This window comes from Pseudophryne corroboree, chromosome 3 (genome assembly GCF_028390025.1).
Source record: "Pseudophryne corroboree isolate aPseCor3 chromosome 3, aPseCor3.hap2, whole genome shotgun sequence".
In the NCBI taxonomy this organism is placed as follows: domain Eukaryota; kingdom Metazoa; phylum Chordata; class Amphibia; order Anura; family Myobatrachidae; genus Pseudophryne; species Pseudophryne corroboree.
Genome location: NC_086446.1, coordinates 762,324,597 through 762,350,712, shown reverse-complemented (window position 1 = coordinate 762,350,712; position 26,116 = coordinate 762,324,597). Strand labels below are relative to the sequence as shown.

General features: G+C 42.9%; 1 protein-coding gene across 3 annotated transcripts in view; it reads right to left on the bottom strand.

The window, feature by feature from the left end:
* The window catches only part of LOC135056796 (ovostatin-like), a 149,364-nt gene that overhangs the window by 39,438 nt on the left and 83,810 nt on the right, over positions 1-26,116 (bottom strand). For all 3 annotated transcript variants that reach the window (XM_063962395.1, XM_063962396.1, XM_063962397.1), the window contains exons 21-25: positions 25,701-25,819; positions 23,205-23,256; positions 22,332-22,415; positions 17,998-18,174; positions 17,084-17,165 (exon numbers count right to left, since the gene is read on the bottom strand). In XM_063962395.1, coding sequence (XP_063818465.1) covers positions 17,084-17,165; positions 17,998-18,174; positions 22,332-22,415; positions 23,205-23,256; positions 25,701-25,819 — 514 coding nt within the window. The remainder of the gene's footprint in view (positions 1-17,083; positions 17,166-17,997; positions 18,175-22,331; positions 22,416-23,204; positions 23,257-25,700; positions 25,820-26,116) is intronic.

Genomic DNA, 26,116 nt, shown 5'->3' with positions numbered 1-26,116 from the left:
CAATTTTTTTATATATTTTTTCCCCTCATAGAATCAGGACACTGAGCTTAGCCCCGCCCCCTGACAACCTCAAAGCCATGCCCCCTGGCTCTGATTGTCCCGCATTACAGTTATCAGTAATGCAGGGATGACCATCAATGGTTGATGGTTTCTTTACAGATGGTTTTACACAATCGAGGTTATCCATCAAATGGTACCATCGATGGATAACCTAACAATGGCCATCCCTACTTCTCTCTCCTACCTTTTTCATGCCTCCGTCAATATAGCAGCAGTGCCGAGTGCTGGTTCTGCCCCCTGCATGATCTCATGCAGAGGGTGGGGCTTGCAGTATGAGGAAGATTTGCACAACCCAGCTACCAAGCACCAGAAGCTAGCTGCCTACAGGTGCAGAATCACTGATACTACTGGCTGTGCGATGTGCTGTTACCAAACACTGCCTGATCGGAGCCGAGCTCGTATCGTGACAGATGGCCCACTAAAGGGGTAAGTGCAGGCCACTGTGGGGACAAAGTAATGCAGCCAGCGTTTTTTTCCTGTCAACACTGGCTGCATTAAAAGGGATCCTGTGGGCCTGTTTTCAATGGGGGGCCTGGAGCTGCATCTCCATCTAACCCATTGTTAATCCGGCCCTGGCAATATTTGTACATTGATTAGCCAGTGTCAGCCCCTCCATACATGAAGTGGTTGTACATTATTCAGTAGTGTAACCCTTGTTTATCCCCTACTGTATTTTGTACATGGTTACTATAAAATTCCTATTAATGTGCCTCCTCCCAAGCTAAATATTACCTTAGGCTTGCCTGGGTAATACCCCTTTCACACCGCACAAATAACCCGGTATCGACCCGGCATACTGCCCGGTTGACACGGGTCAGCCTGCGGTGTGAAAGGGGCATAGCCAAAATCCCGGGTCACCTGACCCAGCAATTCAACCCGGGAATAAAGCAGTGTTATACCCGGGTTGAATACCGGGTCAATGGTAGCGTAAACGGGCTTCCGGCGGCGCAGAGATGATCTCATTTCCCAGTGCAACCTCCACCTCTGCTCCCGGCAACCCCCTCCCGCTGCTAACCAACTTAGCTTTTATGAAACAGTAAGTGCGAACCTGGATCAGGGTAAGGAGGTGGATGTAATCTTTTTAGACTTTGCCAAAGCTTTCGACACAGTACCACACATGCGTCTTAACTATAAGCTACAAGAAATAGGGCTAGGGAGCACAATATGCACTTGGGTCAGTAATTGGTTAGATAATAGGGAGCAGCGCGTTGTGGTCAATGGATCATTCTCAAATTGGACTAAAGTACTAAGTGGTGTGCCACAAGGGTCTGTACTTGACCATTTTTGTTCAACATTTTCATCAACGACCTAACAGTAGGTCTAGAGCATGGTGGCAATTTTTGTAGAAGATACCAAATTGTGTAAGGTTATAAATACGGAGAGGGATACTGAGTCTCTTCAGAATGACTTAACTAAACTGGAAGCATGGGCAGCAAAATGGAGAAGAAGATTCAACACAGACAAGTGTAATGTATTGCAACTACATACTAAATGTGGTAATACTTGGGGATTCTGTACTGGAAAGAGACTTAGGGATTCACATAGATAAATTAAGCAGCAGTACCCAAAGTAGGAGAGCAACAAAGAAGGCTAATAAGGCATTATGCATGCTAATATAAGGGACGAGAGTATAATACTCCCATTATATAAATCACTCGTGAGGCCACATCTTGAATACTGTGTGCAATTTTAGGCACCATATTACAAAAAGGATATCTTGGAGCTAGAAAAGGTTCAGAGGCGGGCGACCAAACTAATCAAGGGCATGGAGACACTGGAATACGAGGAAAGGCTTACAAGGCTAGGCATGTTTACATTGGAAAAAAGAGGAGATTAAGAGGGGACATGATCAACATCTACAAATATCTAAGGGGTCAATACACAGAGCTTGGGAGGGACCTGTTTTCTATAGGATCAGCACAGAGGACACATGGTCACTCGCTTAGGTTAGAGGAGAGGAGTTTCCGCACATTGAGGTGAAAAGGTTTTTTCACAGTAAGGACAATACGTGTTTGGAATTCCCTGCCTGAGAGAGTAGTAACAGCGGACTCGGTCAACACCTTTAAGAATGGGTTAGATAAATTCCTGTTGGATAAAGATATTCAGGGTTATGGTGCATAGGCACGCATTATAGTTAATATAACCAGTCCTAACATAAAAATAACTAGTCTTATAATAAGACTGCATAGGAGACCACAAATAGGTTGAACTCATTGGACAATTGTCTTTTTTCAACCTTCAGTTGCTATGTTACTATGCTATGGCAACCCGCCCAGCATATTGCAGTGTCGGGTAAGCCAGCAGCGGCCAATGCCGCATCTCACCCGGGAAGGACCAGTTTCCAACTCCCGGGGGTAAATTTACCAAGGTCCCAATTTTGACCGAGATGCCGTTTTTTCTTCAAAGTGTCATCTCGGGAATTTACTAAGCAAAAATCTCGGCAGTGATGAGGACATTCGTAATATTTTGGAAGTCCTAGGAAAAAATCACGAATCAATACACCATCGGTCAAATACGCCTGCAATTTGGTAGAAATCGGTCATTTACTAAAAAGTGCAAAACACAAACACTGCCGACAATAGCCAAACACTGCCGTGCTGAAATACAAATCGTGAAAAAGTGCTTAAAAAAAAAAAAAAAAAAACAGACCTGCTTTTTATCCCGTGTTTGGATAGGCATGCATGGATCCATGAGATCCGTGCATGTTTATCATTGAGAAGGGGATGGGAAAGTGTTATTTTATTTTAAAAAAATTGCATGGGGTCCCCCCTCCTAAGCAAAACCAGCCTCGGGCTCTTTGAGCTGGTCCTGGTTGCAGAAATATGGGGAATATAATGACAGGGGTTCCCCCATATGTAAACAACCAGCACCGGGCTCTGCGCCTGGTCCTGGTTCCAAAAATACGGGGGACAAAAAGCGTAGGGGTCCCCCATATTTCTGAAACCAGCACCGGGCTCCACTAGTCAGATACATAATGCCACAGCCGGGGGACACTTTTATATAGGTCCCGGCGGCCCTGGCATTACATAACCAACTAGTCACCCCTGGCCGGGGTACCCTGGAGGAGGAGTGGGGACCCCTTCAATCAAGGCCCCCCCCCCTCCAGCCACCCAAGGACCAGGGGTGAAGCCCGAGGCTGTCCCCCCCCATCCAAGGGCTGCGGATGGGAGGCTGATAGCCGTTGTGTAAAAAAATTAATATTGCTTTTAGTAGCAGTACTACAAGTCCCAGCAAGCCTCTCCGCAAGCTGGTACTTGGAGAACCACAAGTACCAGCATGCGGCGGAAAACCGGGCCCGCTGGTACCTGTAGTACTACTACTAAAAAAATACCCCAATAAAAACATAAGACACACACCTTGAAAGTATAACTTTAATGCATACATACACACCTCCATATACACATACAGGTTGAGTATCCCATATCCAAATATTCCGAAATATGGAATATTCCGAAATACGGACTTTTTTGAGTGAGGGCGAGATAGTGAAACCTTTGTTTTTTGATGGCTCAATGTACACAAACTTTGTTTAATACACAAAATTATTAATAATATTGTATTAAATGACCTTCAGGCTGTGTATATAAGGTGTATATGAAACATAAATGAATTGTGTGAATATACACACACTTTGTTTAATGCACAAAGTTATGAAAAATATTGGCTAAAATTACCTTCAGGCTGTGTGTGTATAAGGTGTATATGTAACATAAATGCATTCTGTGCTTAGATTTAGGTCCCATCACCATGATATCTCATTATGGTATGCAATTATTCCAAAATACGGAAAAATCCCATATCCAAAATACCTCTGGTCCCAAGCATTTTGGATAAGGGATACTCAACCTGTACTTACCTTATGTTCACACGAGGGTCGGTCCTCTTCTCCATGTAGAATCCATGGTGTACTGTTGAAAAAAATTATACTCACAAAATCCAGTGTAGAAGGCTCCTCTTGTAATCCATTTGTAATCCACGTACTTGTAAAAATAAAAAAACGGACACCCGACCTCGAACTGAAAGGGGGCCCCATGTTTTCACATGGGACCCCTTTCCCCGAATGCCAGAAACCCCCTCTGACTTATGTCTAAGATGGTTCCAATCAATCAATCAGGGAGCGCCACATTGTGGCACCCTCCTGATTGGCTGTGTGCTCCTGTACTGTATGACAGGCAGCACCAGGCAGTGTTACAATGTAGCGCCTATGCGCTCCATTATAACCAATGGTGGGAACTTTGTGGTCAGCGGTGAGGTCACTTTCGGTCAACCGCTATACAAATTTCATCCAGATAAGATATTACTAAGTTTTACTACCACCTTGTGGCAACAGGAATTCCTTCTTTTTAGATCTGTTTACATGTGATATGTTAATAAATTGTTACTTTTTTTCATAGAGCAAACCATCCTTATTATTTATTTATCTATTTATTTATTTAATTTAAAATTAATTGGTCCAGCCAGCGCAGGTACACATTTTCTTTCTACTGTTTAGTTTTGAGGAACTGACCTTCCTCTTACCTGCTGCTGTTGGTCGCACACCTGCATATTTATTATTTGTACAGTGTATCCTCTAGCCCTGTCAGCAGCCTTTCCTGATGTGACAGTAGAAGTATAAAATCCTACTGACTTTAACTGGTAATATTTCATATAATATCCCTGTTATAAATCTGTAACCCTTATAATAATGCCAGCCTTGCTGCAGAATCTTTGTAAATCTCAGATGAATCAATCCTCCACTCTACAGCATTCAACCAGTAATCCGATTCTTCTCTCCTTTGTATTAATAACTGCACTTGCTTACAATACATACATACATACTCAATTCCAGCAGATGTTTATATTATACGCGTTCCCACTTGATATCTTCCAGTGTCCCTGTATAATTTCCTATGAGAAACTAGCCCATATATTTAAGGCTCTTACTCACAGGCAGATGTAGGGAGAGATGTGTGCCGAGCGAACCACTCAGCACACATCTCTCCCCACGCTCAGCACAGCGCGATATGTGCTGAGCATGCAGGGGGGGGGGGGGGGGGGCACGAAAGCACTAGTGATAGCAACGCGTGGGGCCGCGCATCGCTATCGATGTGGGGGAAACACATGGACAGATCATGCTTAAAATCCATGCAATCTAGTCAGATTGCTTAGATTATCGCTCTGTGAGTACCCCCCTTAAATCTTTCTCAGCTGCTGACGATAGATAGAGAGAGAGAGATAGATAGATAGATATCTCCATTTCCTTTAGTATTTATTATATACAACAGTGGTGTAACATGTCCTAAATGGCCTTTCCCTTCGTCAAGCAAGTACCATACGATAATATAAAGGCCAATGCTGCAGAAGTTAGTTAAGTGCAGCCTCTTCCTTGCAGAAATACCAACTGTTATGCTTGCTAATGGATCACTTGCTTCCCCAACTCTTGTCTAGATAGAAGTCTCTTGTATGCCTACACAGAGGCTCTTTTATAGTCTTAATATACTGTAGCAGTACTTCCATATACAGTACTTAATCTATACTGCTCGTCTCTGTATCAAGGCTAATAACACAAGTGCTTGGCTTCAGTAACTGACAATCATCTGCATCTATGCTAATTTCCTGGCTTGGGTTGGATGTAGTGGCATGTGATGGGTATCCGGACTCCAGGTCGACAGCACAAAGGTTGACACACTTTAGGTCGACGCCAATTGGTCGACACACATTAGGTCGACAGGGTCAAAAGGTCGACAGGGTCAAAAGGTCGACAGAAACAAGGTCGACATGGAAAAAGGTCGACATGAGTTTTTCACGATTTTTTTCTTTTTTTGAACCTTTTCATACTTAACGATCCACGTGGACTACGATTGGAACGGTAAAGTGTGCCGAGCGAAGCGGTAGCGGAGCGAAGGCACCATGCCCGAAGCATGGTGAGCGAAGCGAGCCATGCGAGGGGACGCGGTGCACTAATTCGGGTTCCCGGTCACTCTACGAAGAAAACGACACCAAAAAAACATAAAAAACTCATGTCGACCTTTTTCCATGTCGACCTTGTTCCTGTCGACCTTTTGACCCTGTCGACCTAATGTGTCGACCAATTGGCGTCGACCTAAAGTGTGTCGACCTTTGTGCCGTCGACCCTGAGTCCCAGACCCAATGTGATGCCTAACATCAATCTCTCCCCTCCTGGACACAGCTCACCAACAGATGCTGTCTGTCCTTCAGCTCTCTTACCTCACGCAGTCATCCAGCATCTCCCAGACACTCTAATAGGCTGCACCTGGAATCAGCCCAGCCCTGCTTGCTGCTGCCCTGTTAATATAAGGCTCTGTATACCACACAATGACACCTGCCTTGAGGTAAGGTGTAGGGACTAAAGACCCCCACTCCACTTATTAGCGCCACCTCTGCAGCCTCCTCCCGCTGTTTTACACCTCTTATGCGGGCAGAGACTACTGTAGAGTAAACAGGAGCTCCATCCCAACACCCCGCGGCCTCTGGTGCCTGGTAAGCATTCCCTTCTGCCGCTGCTGTGTTTACAGACAGCTCTTTTTAGCAGTGGCTCACAGGGAGGATACGCGCACTACCAGGGGGATCTGCAGACTGCCTCACTGCTGGCTGGGAACAGCTTTTATACGCTCTGTTACCGGCACGTGGGTCCCTGCCTGCACACAGCTGTTACTTGTTACTGATGCGCGGGTCTCGCTTTGCACATGGCTCTCCCTGGCACCAGCTCACGGTTCCCCCTCTGCACACAGCTCAGCTTCTGTTACCGGCATGCGGTCAGTCTCTCTCCACACAGCCCTCTGAGCATGGGGACATGCCCAGCACAAAGCCCAACCGTCTCCACCTTCCATATATAATGCTGCACACATTCCCCACAAAATCAGAGTAGCACCATAACACACCTGCATGTTTATGTATATATTCATGTATGCTAATTAACAAACATTACTTTACAAATAATCACACACACACACACACACACCACTCCTAATATATACATTATTCTATACATTTTAATGCAACAACTGTTGTATTGATATTTATTCTACACTTTATGCTACACTCTTCCACTGGTGATTTATTTAAAATACTTAGAAATGGACCACCACTTTTAACTTAGTTCAATATTAAACTTGTATATGGAAGTATCCATAGTAAGGCCATACAGCTATCCTATTAGGGTGTACTACCCTTGGCACAATACTAGGTACCCCATATTCATCATAAGTATAAATGGGGGTTGACATGATTTTAGGCCCCTCTATAACTTGCTCCCCCTGGTTCCCAGTATAGAGGAACAATAATCAGAACCTTTCTGTAGGTTCTCTTCTGATTCACCTATAGCATCACTAACCTCTCCACAAGAGTTATCATTATCCTCAAGGTTTTCACCATCCAAGAATCTAAAAGGGACCTCTAGTATTCTTATCTTGAGTGAACTCTCCAAAGCCAACATCCACATCCTTGAAGTAGCATCCCTGCCCTTCAAGTTCATCCTCCAGATACTCTGCTGCTCAGAGCCATCCCTTACCTTCTCTACATTAGAACTGATCTTAGTATCATTCCTATAATTTTCCAAATGAACCTCTCTTCCTATTGGGAGCAAATGCTGCCTATGAAGAGTCAATAGAGTTTCTTCCCCTATTTCAGGCTGAATTTTATATACAGGTAATCCGGGAAACTTTTCTACTACTATGAAAGGATCCCCAAAAGGAGGGGAAAGAAAAAAGAAATCAGTTTTTTTGTGCGGTGCACACAACCCAATATCCAATATATTAAAATAATTTTTCTTTATTGATAAAAAATCCCTATGTTATTCGTATTTATAGGCAAAATTGCCACACTTAATATTTATTAATTTTATGTATAATTAAGGATATTAATCAGACTAGTATTGTCCTTAAATTTGTAATCAAGCGAAGTAATAAAAGATAGTAAGGAAAGTGAAAAAGAATGAAAATTAAGTGAATAAAGATTAAAAAACAAAGCTGGTGTGTCGAGTGCCTTTTGTATTTGTGTAATAAGATAGTCCTAATGTGCGTAAACCGTACTGGTTCCCACTGAGTTATATTGACATAAAAGTTCTTACTGGGAAGTACGTGAATATTTAAATGCAATAATACTCATTACTGGGATGTATTCCACAGATGCAATATGGTATTAATAATTATGATAGTAGATGTGTGTCGGTTAACAGATGATTTCAGACAAAGACACAGATCCTATATTGTAATAGTTATTGCAAGTTCCACACGGTCCCATCCCTGGGGTGTTGCATATTATGCCTGCAGAGTTCGTTTACTCAAGGTGATTTATTGTGTCTTTTGTTGTGGTGCGAAAGATATATGTGAGGCAAGAGATAAGTCACTCAATAGAGCACCCAAAGTTGCCACACTACCCACATCAAGTGCTATATATGCACAGTTGCCTGAGTAATATTGGCAGGCTAGACTGTGAATTTGCTATAAAATATTATTACTACAATGTCCTGCTAATTAGCAGGACATTGTAGTAATAATAATATTTTATAGCAAATTCACAGTCTAGCCTGCCAATATTACTCAGGCAACTGTGCATATATAGCACTTGATGTGGGTAGTGTGGCAACTTTGGGTGCTCTATTGAGTGACTTATCTCTTGCCTCACATATATCTTTCGCACCACAACAAAAGACACAATAAATCACCTTGAGTAAACGAACTCTGCAGGCATAATATGCAACACCCCAGGGATGGGACCGTGTGGAACTTGCAATAACTATTACAATATAGGATCTGTGTCTTTGTCTGAAATCATCTGTTAACCGACACACATCTACTATCATAATTATTAATACCATATTGCATCTGTGGAATACATCCCAGTAATGAGTATTATTGCATTTAAATATTCACGTACTTCCCAGTAAGAACTTTTATGTCAATATAACTCAGTGGGAACCAGTACGGTTTACGCACATTAGGACCATCTTATTACACAAATACAAAAGGCACTCGACACACCAGCTTTGTTTTTTAATCTTTATTCACTTAATTTTCATTCTTTTTCACTTTCCTTACTATCTTTTATTACTTCGCTTGATTACAAATTTAAGGACAATACTAGTCTGATTAATATCCTTAATTATACATAAAATTAATAAATATTAAGTGTGGCAATTTTGCCTATAAATACGAATAACATAGGGATTTTTTAACAATTTATCAATAAAGAAAAATTATTTTAATATATTGGATATTGGGTTGTGTGCACCGCACAAAAAAACTGATTTCTTTTTTCTTTCCCCTCCTTTTGGGGATTTGACTTTATTCCTTGACCTAAATCAGTTGGTAGCACCTATAATTACCTTTAGAATGTCCCACGATTTATTCACTTAATTGTGATAGTGGTATTACTTAATATAAAGGTACCCCAAGTATAGAAACTATCAGGACAGTTATATCCTGGTGCGGGTTACTCTCCAATTGGGAGGAGAATTTACTTTCTCCACCTTTTGGAAAACTTGAAATACTATGAAAGGATCTTTTCTCCACCAATTAATGATTTTAAACTTTGTAGGGGTTCCAAGTTGTTTCAATAGCACATTATCCCCAGGTGCCAAGACCTGATCCCGTACTTTCCTATCATAATACAGTAACTGTTATTTTTAGTTCCCTATTTAGATGTTGTTTGATTTCCCATATTTTAATCCTTCTGCAGATCTTCTCTTAAACCTTTTGATGTACTTAATATGAGAAATAGCTGGTTTACCACTAGTAGAAATACTAATGCATACTGTGCATCTATGGGAAGTATAGCCTCTCGCCCAAACATCAATGCATATGGTGAATACCCCGTCATCTCTCTTTGAGTGCAGTTATATGCATGTATTAACCGATCAATCTGTCTGTCTTTTCCAATGTTTTTTATCAAATTGATTCAAGGTCCCCAACATGTCTTATAGGGTTCGGTTGAACCTTTCAAGCTGGAGATCACCCTGAGGATGGTAAGGGGTGGTTCTTGATTGTGTTATTCCAAACACTGTACAGAGTTCCTTTAATCTACTCTCAAACGGTCTCCCTTGATCTGAATGCAATCGGTTTGGTAGACCGTAATGGACAAAAAAATAAATAAAAAATTGTCCCAGAGGGTATTAGCTATGGTAGACGCTTTTTGGTTTGGTGTAACATATGCTTGAGCATATCATGTAAAGTGATCTGTTATTAATATGTGGCACTTTTTTACAGATTCTTCTGCTAATGTTAGAAAATCCATGCAAACTAAATCCATGGGACCTCTGCTCCTAAAATTGACCAAAGGGGTAAAATTGTTTACTCAGTCTCGCGTACTGTACAATTTCCACTGGTCTGACAATACTCCCATTTCTTTCCTCATGCCTGGCCAATGAAACTTATCACATATCAAATTTAGAGTTCTATCTTTTTCTAGGTGGCCATGGTCATCGTGTAAATCTTTCATTACCATAGGTCGATACATTTTTGGCGGGTATCGGTCGATCCAACTTAAGTCGACCACTGAAGGTCGAAATGAGCATTAGGTCAACATGCTCTAGGTTGCCAGGGCAACATGGACATTAGGTCAACATGTACTAGGTTGCCAGGTGAAAAGGTCGACATAAGTTTTTGGACTTTTTCTGGGCTTTGTTTTCTTCGTAAAGTGATGGGGAACTCCAATGAGTGCACTGTGTCCCCTCGCATGGCTCACTTCACTCGCCATGCTTCGGGGCAAGGAGGCTTGCTCCACTATCGCTGCACTCAGCACAGGTTACCATTACCAATTATAGTCCATGTGGATCGTAAAGTATGAAAAAGTCCAAAAAGGCAAAGTAAATGTGAAAAACTCATGTTGACCTTGTCACCTGTCAACCTAATGCCAATGTTGACCTTCAGTGGTCGACCTAATGACTGTTGACCTAAGTTGGGTCAAACTAAAGACCGTATCCTTTTTGGCAATACTAATTGATGTTTCATTCTCTCTCCTTTCTTTCCAATTACACAATACAATAACCCATCAGTTATCAATAGATATTTATTTTGCCTTTCTAGTAATCTAACTTCTTTAGAAGCATATAATATTTTTGGAGCCAAATCTTTTTTTTACTTGGGAAATGATACACCCTATGTCTGGGTCCTTACTTTGGTCACTCCATATCTCACTTTTCCTAAAATTTGGCAATCCTTTTAATTCTAAATTGCTCAAAGCTTTATCAGTGGCACCTAAAAGGACTTAACTCCTGGTGTCATTCCTTTAATCTGAATATTATGGCACATTTCCTTCACTTTTCCTGCTGGCACCTCAATCCAATCATCATCAGTAACATGGTCACCTTGATTTGGTATTCTAGATAAGGAGTCAGCATCAATATTATTAATACCTGGCCTATATTTAAAAGAAAAATTATATAAGGCCAATGCTGCAAGTCATCTGTGTCCTGTTGCATCTAATTTTGCAGTACGGGTTGAGTATCCCTTATCCAAAATGCTTGGGACCAGAGGTATTTTGGATATTGGATTTTTCCGTATTTTGGAATAATTGCATACCATAATGAGATATCATGGCAATGGTACCTAAATCTAAGCACAGAATGCATTTATGTTTTATATGCACCTTATACACACAGCCTGAAAGTAATTTTAGCCATTATTTTTTATAACTTTGTGCATTAAACAAAGTGTGTCTACATTCACACAATTCATTTATGTTTCATATACACCTTATATACACAGCCTGAAGGTCATTTAATACAATATTTTTAATAACTGTGTGTATTAAACAAAGTTTGTGTACATTGAGCCGTCAGAAAACAAAAGTTTCACTATCTTACTCTTGCTCAAAAAAGTCCGTATTTCGGAATAATCCGTATTTCGGATATTTGGATATGGGATACTCAACCTGTAGTAAGAATGTAGGTTAACGGATTATTATCAGTGTGTACCTCAAAGGTTACTCCATACAAATATTCATGGAATTTCTCAACCACACACCATTTTAACAGCTAAAAACTCCAATTTGTGTGTGGGATATTTCTTCTCACTAACTGATAACTTCCGGCTGGTAAGTGACACAGTTTTTAAATCTACTTGATGTTTTTGATACAGTGCTCCCCCTATACCCTCTTGTGAAGCATCTATATGAAGTACATATGGAAGTGAATGATTAGCATATGCTAAAACTGGAGCCCCAGTTAACTCCATTTTCAGATTCTGGAAAGCCATTTCACATTCATTGGTCCACCATTCTCCAAAAGGTTCACTTGGTCTAAACAAACACTTAATTGTTACGCTTGCTTCTTTTCTCTTATTAGTGGGTGGTTATCCTTTAGTCAAGTCTGTAAGGGGTTTTTAAATGTTGGAATAATTGGGAACAAACCTGCGGTAATATCCGCAGAAACCGATAAAAAAAAAAAAAAAAGTTCTTTCAATTTAGTAGGCGGAGGCCAATTTACTATAGCTTCTACTTTTGAAGGGTCCGTGGAAACTACCTCCCTATTTATTATTTGTCGCAAATATTTTACTGATGATCCACATAACCGACACTTATCTATTGACATTTTCAATCCCCTTCTATCAATCTGTACAATACTTTGATAAGACTGGTATTATGCTCAGCAAGGGAGTTTTCAAATATAGATAAATGATGACTTCTCTAATTCATATCTCCAATGACTATCCATTTTTTAAAATTCAAAGAATCCCTATGGGCAAATAAATGCTGTTTTTTCTCTATCTTCTAGGTGCATGGGAATCTGGTAGAATCCATTCCTTAAGTCTAATACTGAAAAGCAAACCCTTCCCTGTAAACAGTCTAATGCTTCATCAATTCGGGAAACTGTACTGGTCTGGTACAATTCTTGCATTTAGTGTCCGATAGTCTATGCACATCTGGATTTTTACATTATTTTTTGTGATTGCAGTTGGAGATGCATGTGGACTACAGGATTCTATAATTTATTTATCTAAAAACCGCTTCAAATGTAGCTGGACATCCTCAAAATCTGCAGGAGCTATCCTATGAGAACATTCATGAAAAGGGACTTGTGTCAGTAAGTTGTATACTGTGTTCTACCCCTTTTGCCTCTCCTAAGTCCCATTCATATGATGAGAAAGCGTTTCTCCTGAGATTTAATTCCCTTATTAAAGAAACCTATGGGATCATTCCGAGTTGATCGCATGTAGCAACTTTTTGCTGCTTGTGCGATCAACTAGACGCTGCCTATGGGGAAGTGTATTTTAGTATAGCAAGGCTGCGATCGCTTGTGCAGCTCTGCAATGCTAAAAAAAAAATTGTGCAAAACAAGACTAGCCCTGCAGTTACTTACCCTGTGCGATGTATCCAGCGATGAAGATCCCGGAATTGACATCAGACATCTGCCCTCCAAACGCCTGGATGCGCTTACTGATTCACTCCCAGAGAACGGTCAGTTGACACGCCAGAATGCCATCCGCCCATCACTCTTGCGATCATGGTAGTGATCGCTTTCTTCATTATTCTTGTCATTGCCCAGCGACTGCTGTCACTGGGCAATGACGCATATGCGCACTGCGGCCGGCACACATGCGTAGAACCAAACCTGTTTGCACCACTGCGATGAACCGCTTCATGCAAATGGTTCAGAATGACCCCCCTTGTCCTCTTTCAAGATATCACCTTCCTGGAAGCAAACATAAAATTCACCCTTATCCTCCTCTAAATTAACCCTAGGCTTTACTATGAATGTGTGACCAGCCTCAGTCATTTGTCCATTTTTCTCCTGACACCAATTACATAAGTCATGGTACAACTGAGTATTAGTACCTACAATCACAGGAAGTTCACTTCTTTCTCCCTGGAATTCAGGACAAATTAGAGCAATAAAAAGGGACTTGCAAGGGTTCTTCAGGGGTTTCTCTATTAAATTCATGGGTGACCTGTACATAACCCAAATAGGTATATCTGTCTACAATTAATCCCCAAATTACTAACTCATTTATGGGTTACATTTGCACATCTAATATATGTTCATTATACTATGTTTCAAATATTATTGACACCTGGGAACTGCTGTCTAATAATACTTTACACTTGTTCCTATTAATGGCTGCTGAGACAATTGGCGTAGGACCCATCAGACCCTCTGGAATTCTTAAATTATACCAGTAATTCCCCATAGCTGACCTCTGGGGGACTGAGGGGTTCACAGTTCTCTCTCATCTATTTCCCTGCCCAGAAGAGCTATTGCAGTTTACACTTGGATTAGTATTTGATGCTCTTTGTGAAGAATCATTAATACGGAGATAAGTCGTAGGCCCCATGTCCTTGCCTACCATATTTAAAACATCCTTAACATCTATTATTATAATTACTGCCTCTTCCTGATCCCCTCATAGGTACACTATCATTAGTCCAAGATGAGGAGAATCCAGAATTACTGTTTTGAGAAGCCATAAAACTGTTCCAATTTCTTATTTTGTTCATCTATTATTTTAAGTTTTATTTTACCTCAAATGGGTTTACTTTCACTGAGGGTTGTACCATCTTAACCTTAATGGTTTTTGCTCTCATTTCAATTAATACTTCCTCCTGTTTTACCTCCTGTAATAATTCATAAAAAATTATGAGGGTCTGTTATCCCTGAACACCTACATTTTTGTGCTACAGAGTCAGTAGTCAATGCCCCTCTGAGAAGCTGGTTCATCCTACTTCTATCCACCTCTTCCCTAGTGATACCACCCTTGTCAACATATTTGACAAGAGTTTGTCTAGTCTTATTAAGTAACACTTAGTTTTTCCCCATGTTCCTAGAATTTATGATGTAATCTAGAGGTTTGATCTCCTGCATCCTCTAAAGTGCCATATGCATAGTCCAAGGCTTCAAAATGTGTTTAAAGTGTGGCTTGTGGGTTGCTTCTCCTAGCTGCTTTTAGAATTCCCATAGATGCCCCCCTCAGGCTCTCTGCTACCCTTTGCCTTTTTATTTGATCTGGGTATTGCCAGTCCTCAGTTTGCTGAACAGCAGCTTCCTTCCAAGCTTCATAAGTTTCCTCACGAAGCAGCACAGGCACTATCCCCAAAAATATTCTCAATCTTCTATAACTCACCTCAGTGTCATCCCTCTAACTGAATGACCACTATCCACTGTAGTCTCAAACTGCTCCATTCACATTTGCACCGCTTCACTGTGTATTACTATTTAAATCTCCCCTTTTAGAATTTTCAGAGGAAGCCAATATATGAGCACTAGTAGCTTCTTCATCTCCACATTTAGGCCAAATAATATGCCATAGTTTTCAAATCTCTTCACTAACTACAATCATAGGTATTAGATGTGCATATAAAACTCTTTCTGCCTCTATTAATATAGCCACTACTCTCCCTGAATCCTCACTCCATTTATCTACAATCCAGGGTTTGTTTACCCCTTACAATTTATCAAAGGTTCCTAATACTACATCATGGATGTCAGAAAAATTCCCTCTTACTCGCATACACTTCTTTGGGTTAGTTCCTCTCTGTATACAGCAAGTGTATAATTCATCTGTCAAACTATCCATTTTTAGATCCTGGTTTCTATCTCAGCAGTGCCTCCAAAATGTAACACTTGTTTATCCCCTACTGTATTTTTTACACGGTTACTATAAATTCCTATTAGTGTGCCTCATCCCAAGCTAAATATTACCTTGGGCTTGCCTGGGTAAGCCTTATTTTAACTGTATATCTAAACTATTTATTATATATTTTGTTATAACCTTCACAAATTTAAATTATACCTGTTCTCATTTCAGGATCCAAGGAATTTCCACAAAATATCAATTACGGTATTTTAGATTTAATATTTAATCACTCTATTCATCTATCCGAATACTTAAACATTCAATGAAATAGTTAAGCATGTATATTTTACAGGATTCCACAGTATAAACATTAACTTTATCTATACATGTTAATTTGCATGCAATACAAAAAAATCCAGTCTTAAAAATGTGCAGTTGTGGCCCGATTAGTTAATAAATGGATGCAGTAGTCCTATTCCAATATAAACATGCAGTCTGTTCTTCAGCTCTCTCCTCGCTCTGCCATCCAGCCACTCTCCAACTTTCTAATAGGCTGCACCTGGAATCAGCCCAGCCCTGCTTGCTGCTGCCCTGTTAATATAAGGCTCTGTATACCACACAATGACACCTGCATTGAGTTAAGGTTTAGGGACTAAAGACTCTCACACCACTTATTAGCGCCACCTCTGCAGCCTCCTCACGCTGTTTTACACCTCTTATGCAGGCAGAGACTACTGTAGAGTAAACAGCAGCTCCATCCCAACACTCTGTGGCTTCTGGTGCCTGGTAAGCGGAACCTGTGCTGACCCGAGATCTATTCCCTTTTGCCACTGCAGTGTTTACAGCCAACTCTTTAGCAGCGGCTTACAGGGAGGATACGCGCACTACCGGCAGGATCTGCAGACTGCCTCACTGCCGGCTGGGAGCGTCTTTTATATGCTCACTGTTACCAGCACACAGGTCCCTCTCTGCACACGGCTCTTACTTGTTACCGGTGCTTGGATCCCCTTTGCACAAGGCTCTCCCTGGCACCAGCTAGTGGTTCCCCCTCTGCACACGGCTCAGCTTCTGTTACCGGCACGCAGTCAGTCTCTCTGCACACAGCCCTCTGAGTGCAGGGACATCCCCCGCATAAAGCCCAACCATCTCCACATTCCCTGTATAATGCTGCACACATTCCCCACAAAATCAGAGTAGCACCATAACACACCTGCATTTTTATGTATATAATCATGTATACTAATTAATAAACCTTACTTTACAAATATTCACTATATTCAACACTCCTAATATATACATTCTATAAATTTAAATGCAACAACTGTTGAATTGATATTTATGCTACACTAGCCAGTGTCAGCTCCTTCATACATAATGCAGTGAGTGTATATTATTGATTAGCCAGTGCCAGCACATCCATACATAATGCAGTGGCTGTACATTATTGATTAGCCAGTGCCAGACCATCCATACATAATGCAGTGACTGTACAGTCTTTTGTTCGTCTGACTTACCATGTACTCGGTTTGGTTCTTCCTCCTGCAAAAGCGCTGAAGCTTCCATCAGAATTTCTGAAGTTGAGAATTCTCCTGTAGCCTAGGAGAGGAAAAGATGGTGTTACACTACATGTTACAGTACCTGCACCACTTCAAGGTACAAAACACTAAACTAGGACTACTGGGCTGTACTCAGGGTGGCCTTTATTGCAGCATTTACCTTTTATTACCATTTGTATTATAAGTTGTAGAAAGGTAGAATAACATTTTGAATCATACATGTCTCATACAATGGCCTCATATTGTCCTTCCAGAGCAGTTTTGTTCTGGGTCACCTGTCTGCACTTATCCCCCGACCTCAGATCTCACACATATCAGAGCACTGGTGTAAAGTTTACTCTAGCTGGCTTTCCTACAAGAACATCTGATACATTCAACTATTACTATAAACTATGGTTTCCTAGCTACAATCTAAGTAACACCCATGGAGCATCCTACTGGATTTATTACAATCCTTAAGTAATTAAGGGATATATAGGGTTACTACAATTTTATTTTTCTGTAATGAGAAGTATGGAAAAGCAGGTTCTCATTGGGAGCAAACAATTCGGAGCTTTACCATGTAACATTCTGTTTGGAATCTAGAAACTAACTTACAGCAAGTTCTGGTCTGATACCAATATAAGCCATGTTCAACCCAAAACAACTGCCTCCCAGGCTTATCCCTCACCCAGACTCCACAATATTATATCAGAGATGCCATTACTCTACAGAGCACTTTCCTATTCTAGATCCCTCATCATAGTTCTAAACCCGTAATCAAAGCATTTTACTTTTCTATTACAGACCTATCCAGGTAAAAGATCACCCCTGTGAATAATGGTAAAATAATCAGTTACTGTATGGTAGGACTACAGCAGCTTCAGTATTACCAATTGCCATATTTTCTATAGCTCGCTTTTCATAGTCCTCCGTCAGACGTCCGGTTTTGTTCAAATAATCCACAGCAATTGGTATGGGCATCAGGCTGGCGATGGTCTGTTCCCCGCACCCCGTGGGCTCTCTGTTCACAGACTCTGGATTGGTCAAAGCACGGCCAAATATATCTCCTACACACATCACCATAAAAAGTTGTCACTATTACAAAGTGTTTACTATTACATAGTAACATGGCAAGATTATACAGAAGGCAAGAAACCGCAAGTGGTATATTTACTAAAAGGCAATTTTTGACCGATTTTGTGATTCAGGATCTAAATCCCACATTCACTAAGATATGGTTTTTGACATAGAAAAGGAATCGCTAAAGTCCCAAGTCTGAAAAAGAATCAAGACTTGTACTGGACCTCCTACAGTATTTCCCCCTAATGACTAAAAAAAAGCAACTGGAAGTTTACCATTAGCTTAATGGGTCCTTCATTACTCACATTCTGAAGCAGTGTATTCTTCCTCCTGATCCGGACAGGCTGGTCTTCTACAACAGTGTAACTATGTGTGTATGAGACCACTGTGAGCCCCATTGTGTGCGTGTGTGACCCCTATGTGTGTCCGGAGTCAGCAACATGGAAAACTAAATCCCAGCATCCTCATACACAGTGGAAAGATGGAGGGGAGATGACTAGGAGCTGCGGAGACCACTGGACTGGCTGGAACACAGTAGTAAGTATCCAACCTTTTTTTTTTTTTTCCTTGCCCCACATGATTTTGGCTGCAAACAAAAACCCTTCAATTTTTTTTTATTAGATACCGCATAGCCGCAGTAATCCAAAATTGGGCACAAAGGGGGGTCATTCCGAGTTGATTGCTAGCTGCCGTTGTTTGTAACGCAGCGATCAGGGAAAAATTTGGCATTTCTATGCATGCGTAGGCCCCGCAATGCGCACACGCGACGTACGGGTACAAAGTTCTTTGTGCTTTTGCACAGGTTCTAGCAACATTCATTCGCACTGGTGGCCGAAAGAAGATTGACAGGAAGGGGGCTTTTCTGATTGTCAACTGACTGTTTTCAGGGAGTGTTTAGAAAAATGCAGGCGTGGCTGGGCAAACACTGGAGGGTGTGGGACGTCAAAAGCCAACTCTCCAATGTTAGAACCAATGCACACGAAGAGTAAGTACAGAGCTGGTCTTGTTTTGCACAAAATATTTTTGCAGGCGCTCTGCTGCACAGGCGTTCACACTTCTGCAAAGTGAAAATACTCCCCAGTTGGCGGCGACAATGCATTTGCACGGCTGCTAAAAACTGCTTGTGAGCGTACAACTCAGAATGACCACCAAAGTCTGCAAAGTTTATTGCAGCCAAAACAGCACCCCTAATTGGATACCCCTCTATCAGTGCACTGCAGTTCATTTATAGAGGTTGCAGAAACAATGTATTCAATACATCTGCCAATTTGCAGCAATTGTGTGCGTCAGGGCAGTGGCGTAACTACTGCCCCCGCAGTCCTCGCGGTGGCTTGGGGGCGAGGGCTGCGTGGGCGCCACTGATTTACAGCAGACTGACATGCGGACGAGCGTCCGCATGTCAGTCTGCTTTCTCCTCCCTTCAGCCGCTTGTTGGAGGGACACGGAGGGCACAGCCTCTCCTGTGTCCCTCCTGCTGCATCATCTCCGGCGGCCGCGGGTCTAATAGGGGGAAGTGCCGTCCGTGAGCTCTAATTGGCTCACGAACCGGCACTTCCCCCTATTAGACCCGCGGCAGCCGGAGAGGATGCAGCAGGAGGGACACAGGAGAGGCTGTACCCTCCGTGTCCCTCCAAAAAGCGGTGGCGTGGGGGGATAATATCTGGCACTGGGGGGAATAACTGGCAGGGGAGGGATATCTGGCACTGGGGCATTGTCTGGCACTGGGGGGGAATATCTGGCGGGGGGGTGGATGTCTGGCACTGGGGGGGGAATATCTGGCAGGGGGGTGGATGTCTGGCACTGGGGGGAATAACTGGCGGGGGGGGGGATATCTGGCACTGGGGCATTATCTGGCACTGGGGGAATATCTGGCAGGGGGGGGATATCTGGCACTGGTGCATTATCTGGCACTGGGGGCATATATGACACTGGGGGGGAATAACTGGCAGGAGGGGGATACCTGGCACTGGGGCATTATCTGGCACTGGGGGCATATATGACACTGGGGGGGATATCTGGCACTGGGGGGGATATCTGGCACTGGGGGGGATATCTGGCACTGGGGGGGATATCTGGCACTGGGGGGGATATCTGGCACTGGGGGCATATATGGCACTGGGGGGGGATATCTGGCACTGGGGGGGGATATCTGGCACTGGGGGGGGATATCTGGCACTGGGGGGGATATCTGGCACTGGGGGGGATATCTGGCACTGGAGGGGGGGAATATCTGGCATCGGGGGCATATATGGCACTGGGGGGGGCATATATGGCACTGGGGGTGGGATATCTGGCACTGGGGGCATATATGGTACTGGGCGGGGGGCATATCTGGCACTGGGGGGGAATATATGGCACTGGGGGGGAATATATGGCACTGGGGGCATATGTGGCACTGGGGGGGTAATATCTGGCACTGGGGGGGTAATATCTGGCACTGGGGGGGTAATATCTGGCACTGGGGGGGTAATATGTGGCACTGGGGGGGTAATATGTGGCACTGGGGGGGTAATATGTGGCACTGGGGGGTATATGTGTACCTGGCACATGGGGGGGGGGCTATATTTGGCACTGGGGCATGCGAGTACCTGGCACCGTGGGGGAATATCTGGCACTGGGGACATATGTGGCACTGGGAGCACAGCCCTAGCAACGAGCATGACACACAGTGCATGAAACACCTGGCAACGAGCATGACACCCAGTGCATGAAACCCCTGGCAACGAGCATGACACCCTGAGCATGAAAACCCCTGGCACCGTGCATGGAACCAAGACCATGAAACCCCTGGCAACGAGCATGACACCCAGTGCATGAAACCCCTGACAACGAGCAGGTAATTGAAAAGTAATTAGAAGCCTTACTGTAGGACTTAATGTGTAATGGGCATTACGGTGTGTGGCATAATGTATCACGGACATTGCGGTGTGTGTCATAATGTGTCACAGACATTACGGTGTATGGTATACTATATCGCGGGCATTGTGATATGTGGTATAATGTCTCAGGGTCATTGCAGTGTGTGGCATAATGTATCACGGACATTGCGGTGTGTGTCATAATGTGTCAGGCATTACGGTGTGTGGTATACTATATCACGGGCATTGTGGTATTTGGTATAATGTCTCAGGGTCATTGCAGTGTGGCATAATACATAAGGGCATTGCGGTGTGTGGCATAGGGTGTAACGGGCAGGGCATTGCGGTATGTGTCACAGGCATTACGGTGTATGGTATACTATATCACGGGCATTGTGGTATAATGTATCACGGACATTGCGGTGTGTGTCATAATGTGTCACAGACATTGTATGTGCTATAATGTATCAGGGGCATTGCAGTGTGTAGCATAATGTATAACGGGCATTGCGATTCCTGTCATAATGTGTCACAGGCATTACGGTGTGTGGCATAATGTGTCACGGGCATTACGGTGTGTGGCATAATGTGTCGGGGGCATTACAGTGTGTGCATATTGTGTCGTGCATTATTGTGTGTGGAATAATGTCTAAGGGCATTGCAGTATGTGGCATAATGTATACTGGGCATTACTATAATGAGGAAAAATGACAAATAATGTAAGGGGCATGAATCAGGATTATTTTTCTTTCCTGTGGTGGCCAACGTATGGGCGTGCAGGTTGCAGAACTGGGGTATAAGGTAGTCTTTTCCTGCAATGCCACGCCCCTTTATGAGAAACCATGCCCATTCCAATGAAACCACACCCCTTATTTTGCCGGCGCGCGCATATTTATCTCTTTCTTGCTCCCAATCCCAATTATGTAGCATAAAGGGGGGGGGGCCCTGAAGAATTTTTTGGCTTGGGGGAGAAAAATTTCTAGTTACGCCACTGCGTCAGGGGGAAGGGTTGGATGGAGGGGAATGGTAGAGAGTGAAAGACTTCAGGCAGAGAAACTCCTATTTCAGGTATAGTTATTCTAATAAGGTGTCATAACCTGAATAATTATTTTGATTAGGCAAATTTGAAGGGAAACTGTGTTTAATCCATCATGATAAGAAAGCTTAAATTCTTGAAGCAGCATCAGGAACTCCCTGACTGACTGCACCGTAGTATGTACAGAAATGATGACCACCATGACGCATTTAATCTGCGGCTTATAAAATCAAAGGGTCATTGCACTTACCAAATACAGTAACAGACGCCTTTGCTGAATCTTTCACAGTGTTCTCAGGAGTGAAGACTCCGATTGGAATTACAACACTTGTGTCTGAGGGGAAAAGAAACACTTTTGTAAGTACTCCCAATAATGTGAGGAACGTAGTAGGTCCTCCAATAATATGAAGGACTTTTGTGAGTAACTTGGTAGATACTCCTTGTACTGTGAGGTACTAGGTAAATACTCCCAATAATGTGAGAAACTTAGTAAGTGCTCTCAATGGGGGTAATTCCAAGTTGATCGCAGCAGGATTTTTTTTTTAGCAGTTGGGCAAAACCATGTGCACTGCAGGGGGGGGTAGATATAACATGTGCAGAGAGAGTTAGATTTGGGTGGGTTATTTTGTTTCTGCGCAGGGTAAATACTGGCTGCTTTATTTTTACACTGCAATTTAGATTGCAGATTGAACTCACCCCACCCAAATCTAACTCTCTCTGCACATGCTATATCTGCCTCCCCTGCAGTGCACATGGTTTTGCCCAACTGCTAAAATATTTCCTGCTACGATCAACTTGGAATTACCTCCATGTGAGGAACTAGGTAAGTACTCCCTATTATATGAGAAACTTGGTAAATACTCCCAATAATATGAGGAACTTGGTAGGTACTCCCAATAATGTGAAAAAATTGGTATGTACTCCCTATAATGTGAGGAACTTGGTACTTCCAGTTATATGAGGTACTTTGTAGGTAAACCCAACAATATGAGGAACTTCGTAAATACTCCCAATAATATGTGTAACTTGGCTGGTACTGGGTAGGTACTCCCTATAACGTGAGGAGCTGGAGGAATGTAGCCTGTATACTGACACTAGGAAAATATAAATACCATCCACTTACCATTGACGCAGATAAAGTCACTTCTGGTTACTTCTTTCTGTATACCCTCAGCCTTATACACAGAGGAGAGAAACAAAACAGAACAGTATAAAGTGTTTTTTGTATTGCATTTTGAACACTGTCCTACTATAAACTACTACTGTATGTACAGTATAGTAAATGTAATACAGGGGGATCTTACATACAGATCTATATTAATGTAAAAAAACAACAACAAAAAAAAACACCAATACGAAATGGATGTATTTATTTATTTTGCATCATGATGCAATCCATAATAAACTCCACTTTACCACATAAAGGAAAGACTTGAAAAGGAGAGTGGAGAAATGAGCCAGTGGAGAAGTTGCCCATGGCAACCAATCAGCTGCCCTTTAAAAAAAAAATTATAGTATGCAAATTTTAAATGTTACTTCAATGCAGATTGGTTGCCATGGGCAAATTCTCCACCAGCTCTCTTCTGCACTGCTTAGTACCAGGGCCGGCTCCGGGGCTTGTGGCGCCCCGGGTGGCTTTAGGGGGCGTGGCTTTGTACAGGGGGCGTGGTCATTTACGCCCCCTGTACAGCTGAATTGATGTGCGGTGCTGAATTGATGTGCGGTGCGCGATGACGTCATCGCGCACCGCACAGTAAAGGACCTCTCCAGGAAGGGAAACTAGACGCGTACGCGTCTAGTTTCCCTTCCCAGCGGTAGCGGCCGGGGGCAGCAGGGGGCACACACCAGTAGCGGATCTTGCCCTGGTGCGCCCTCAGGAAAGCGGCGCCCCGGGCAAAAGTACTGCTTGCCCGTGGCAAGATCCGCTACTGCTTAGTACGTCTCCCCCTAGATCAATGAAACCTTCACCAAAAGGTCCTCCAGTAGGATACAAGTCATGTATCCTACTGGACTGTGCTGGTAGGGAGCTAATCCTAAATTACAAAACCATTGCCGCTGTGCAGGGGTTGGGTGGGGGTAGGGCCTGACATGCTGGGCGTCCCCCTACATGTCTGAGTATCTGATGACATTTTGCAGGGCTATGATCAGGTCTGAATTAGGCCCTATGTCCAATAGTAATGCCCAGGTTCATTTACACCCCACAGTAGGGCCCTAGTTTACTTTATTCCACATAATAATTGCCCATAAATGCTTTATGTCCCATAGTAATGCACCATATGTATAGTATGCTAAACAGCACTGCCCTGGCCCCTGATTATAATATGCCCCATAGTAATGCACCATATTTACAGTATGCTAACCAGCAGTGCCCTGGCCCCTGATTAGAATATGCCCCATAGTATTGTGGTGCCCCTGAGCTGGTTTATATCATGTAAACCTCTACCACCACCACCTCCAGCTTTATATCAAATCCTCTGCAGGCTTCCATCTGTTCCCTGGTTTAATGCCAATGGAATGCAGGAAACGTCTCTCTCAAAAGAATTTGGTTCTGATACCGAAGAGAGATGGGTACAGAGGAGGCGGCTCTTAGTCTACTGGTCCTATACCAACCCATGTGCCCACTATCATTATGTCATTGCAAGAGTGTGCACACTGAGCAACTTGGGGAGGATACCATAAACAGTTGGGTCTCTGTTATATATATTATATTATCAATATCCTCAGCAACTAAATCTCGCTCTTACATAAGTAGCCAGATAGACATTTAGAGGCAGATGTACCAAGCCTTGGAGAGTGATAAAGTGAACAGAGATAAAGTGCCAGCCAATCAGCCCCTAACTGTCAGTTTTCCAACACAGCCTGTAACGTAGCAGTTAAGAGTTGATTGGCTGGTACTCTCTCTTTCTACATTATCACTCTCCAAGGCTTAGTACATCTCCCCCTTAGAGAGAGATATACCTCTGGAAGGATCCAGGGTCCCCTGTGTTACTAGCTGGGACATACCAGGCCTGGACTGTGCCCTTGGCTTGCCATGATGCTAGCCCCTCCCCCTGACTTATGAAATCAGGACAAGGGGGTGGGGCCACTAACACAGTTAAGTGCAGACTGCCGTTACGGCCCTGGATACTGGACCCCATAATGGTTCCATGGACTGCTGTAGCTATACTCATGACCTCGTAGATGGTCATTGATACACAATATGCACAATTGCACTCAGAAGCAGAGATGTACGCAGGTCCATTTATCATGGGAATCTGACACGCCATTGCACTGCACAAGCTCCAGAGAAGAGCGCACGCCTCTGTGGGCAGTACATAGCTGGAAGTAACTTTGTTGCTTCTCTGCTTGCAGTGGAATGGGTGTAACTGGATGGTAATGGAGGAATGAATATGTAGCCAAGGTAAGACAATACTGCAGGTTATGTCGTGTTATATAGTGGGGACCGCAGTCTATACTGTCATATAGCCTAATACAAGATATCTTAAGCATTAGACTCTTGTTAAAAATAGTCCTGATAGTATATAATGCAGATACTGGCGTAAAGTAAGAGAGGTGTCATATAGGACCCCCAGTATTTCCAAGGTCCTTCAGTAGCAAGGTAGAATAAGAGTGTTCTCACCTGCACAATGAGGGATCTTACAATAGTATCCTTGCGTAATGGCTGGGTAGAGTCTGCCGGGCCGTCACATGAATCTCCAATCTGAATAGTTTCACCCGTCACACTGATATTTAACACACCTGCAAAATTGGAGCAAGTAAATGTACAGGTGCAGCAGGCTTTATTCTAAATTCAGGGACGCAGATACCACTGGATGCAACTGAAATCCACATCAAATCATTATCACAGCTGAGCTCTGCAACGGAGCGTTATTAGAGACCGTTCCTATACAGAAGCTGCCAGGGAAGTGAAGTGAAGGGAAGGGAAGGGTTGATTACTGTATTACCATTATGTTTGCAGCAGATATACTACAAGTGGTTGTGTTTCCCATAGCAGCCAATCACATTCTGTGTATCATTTTAGATGGCATTCTAAAA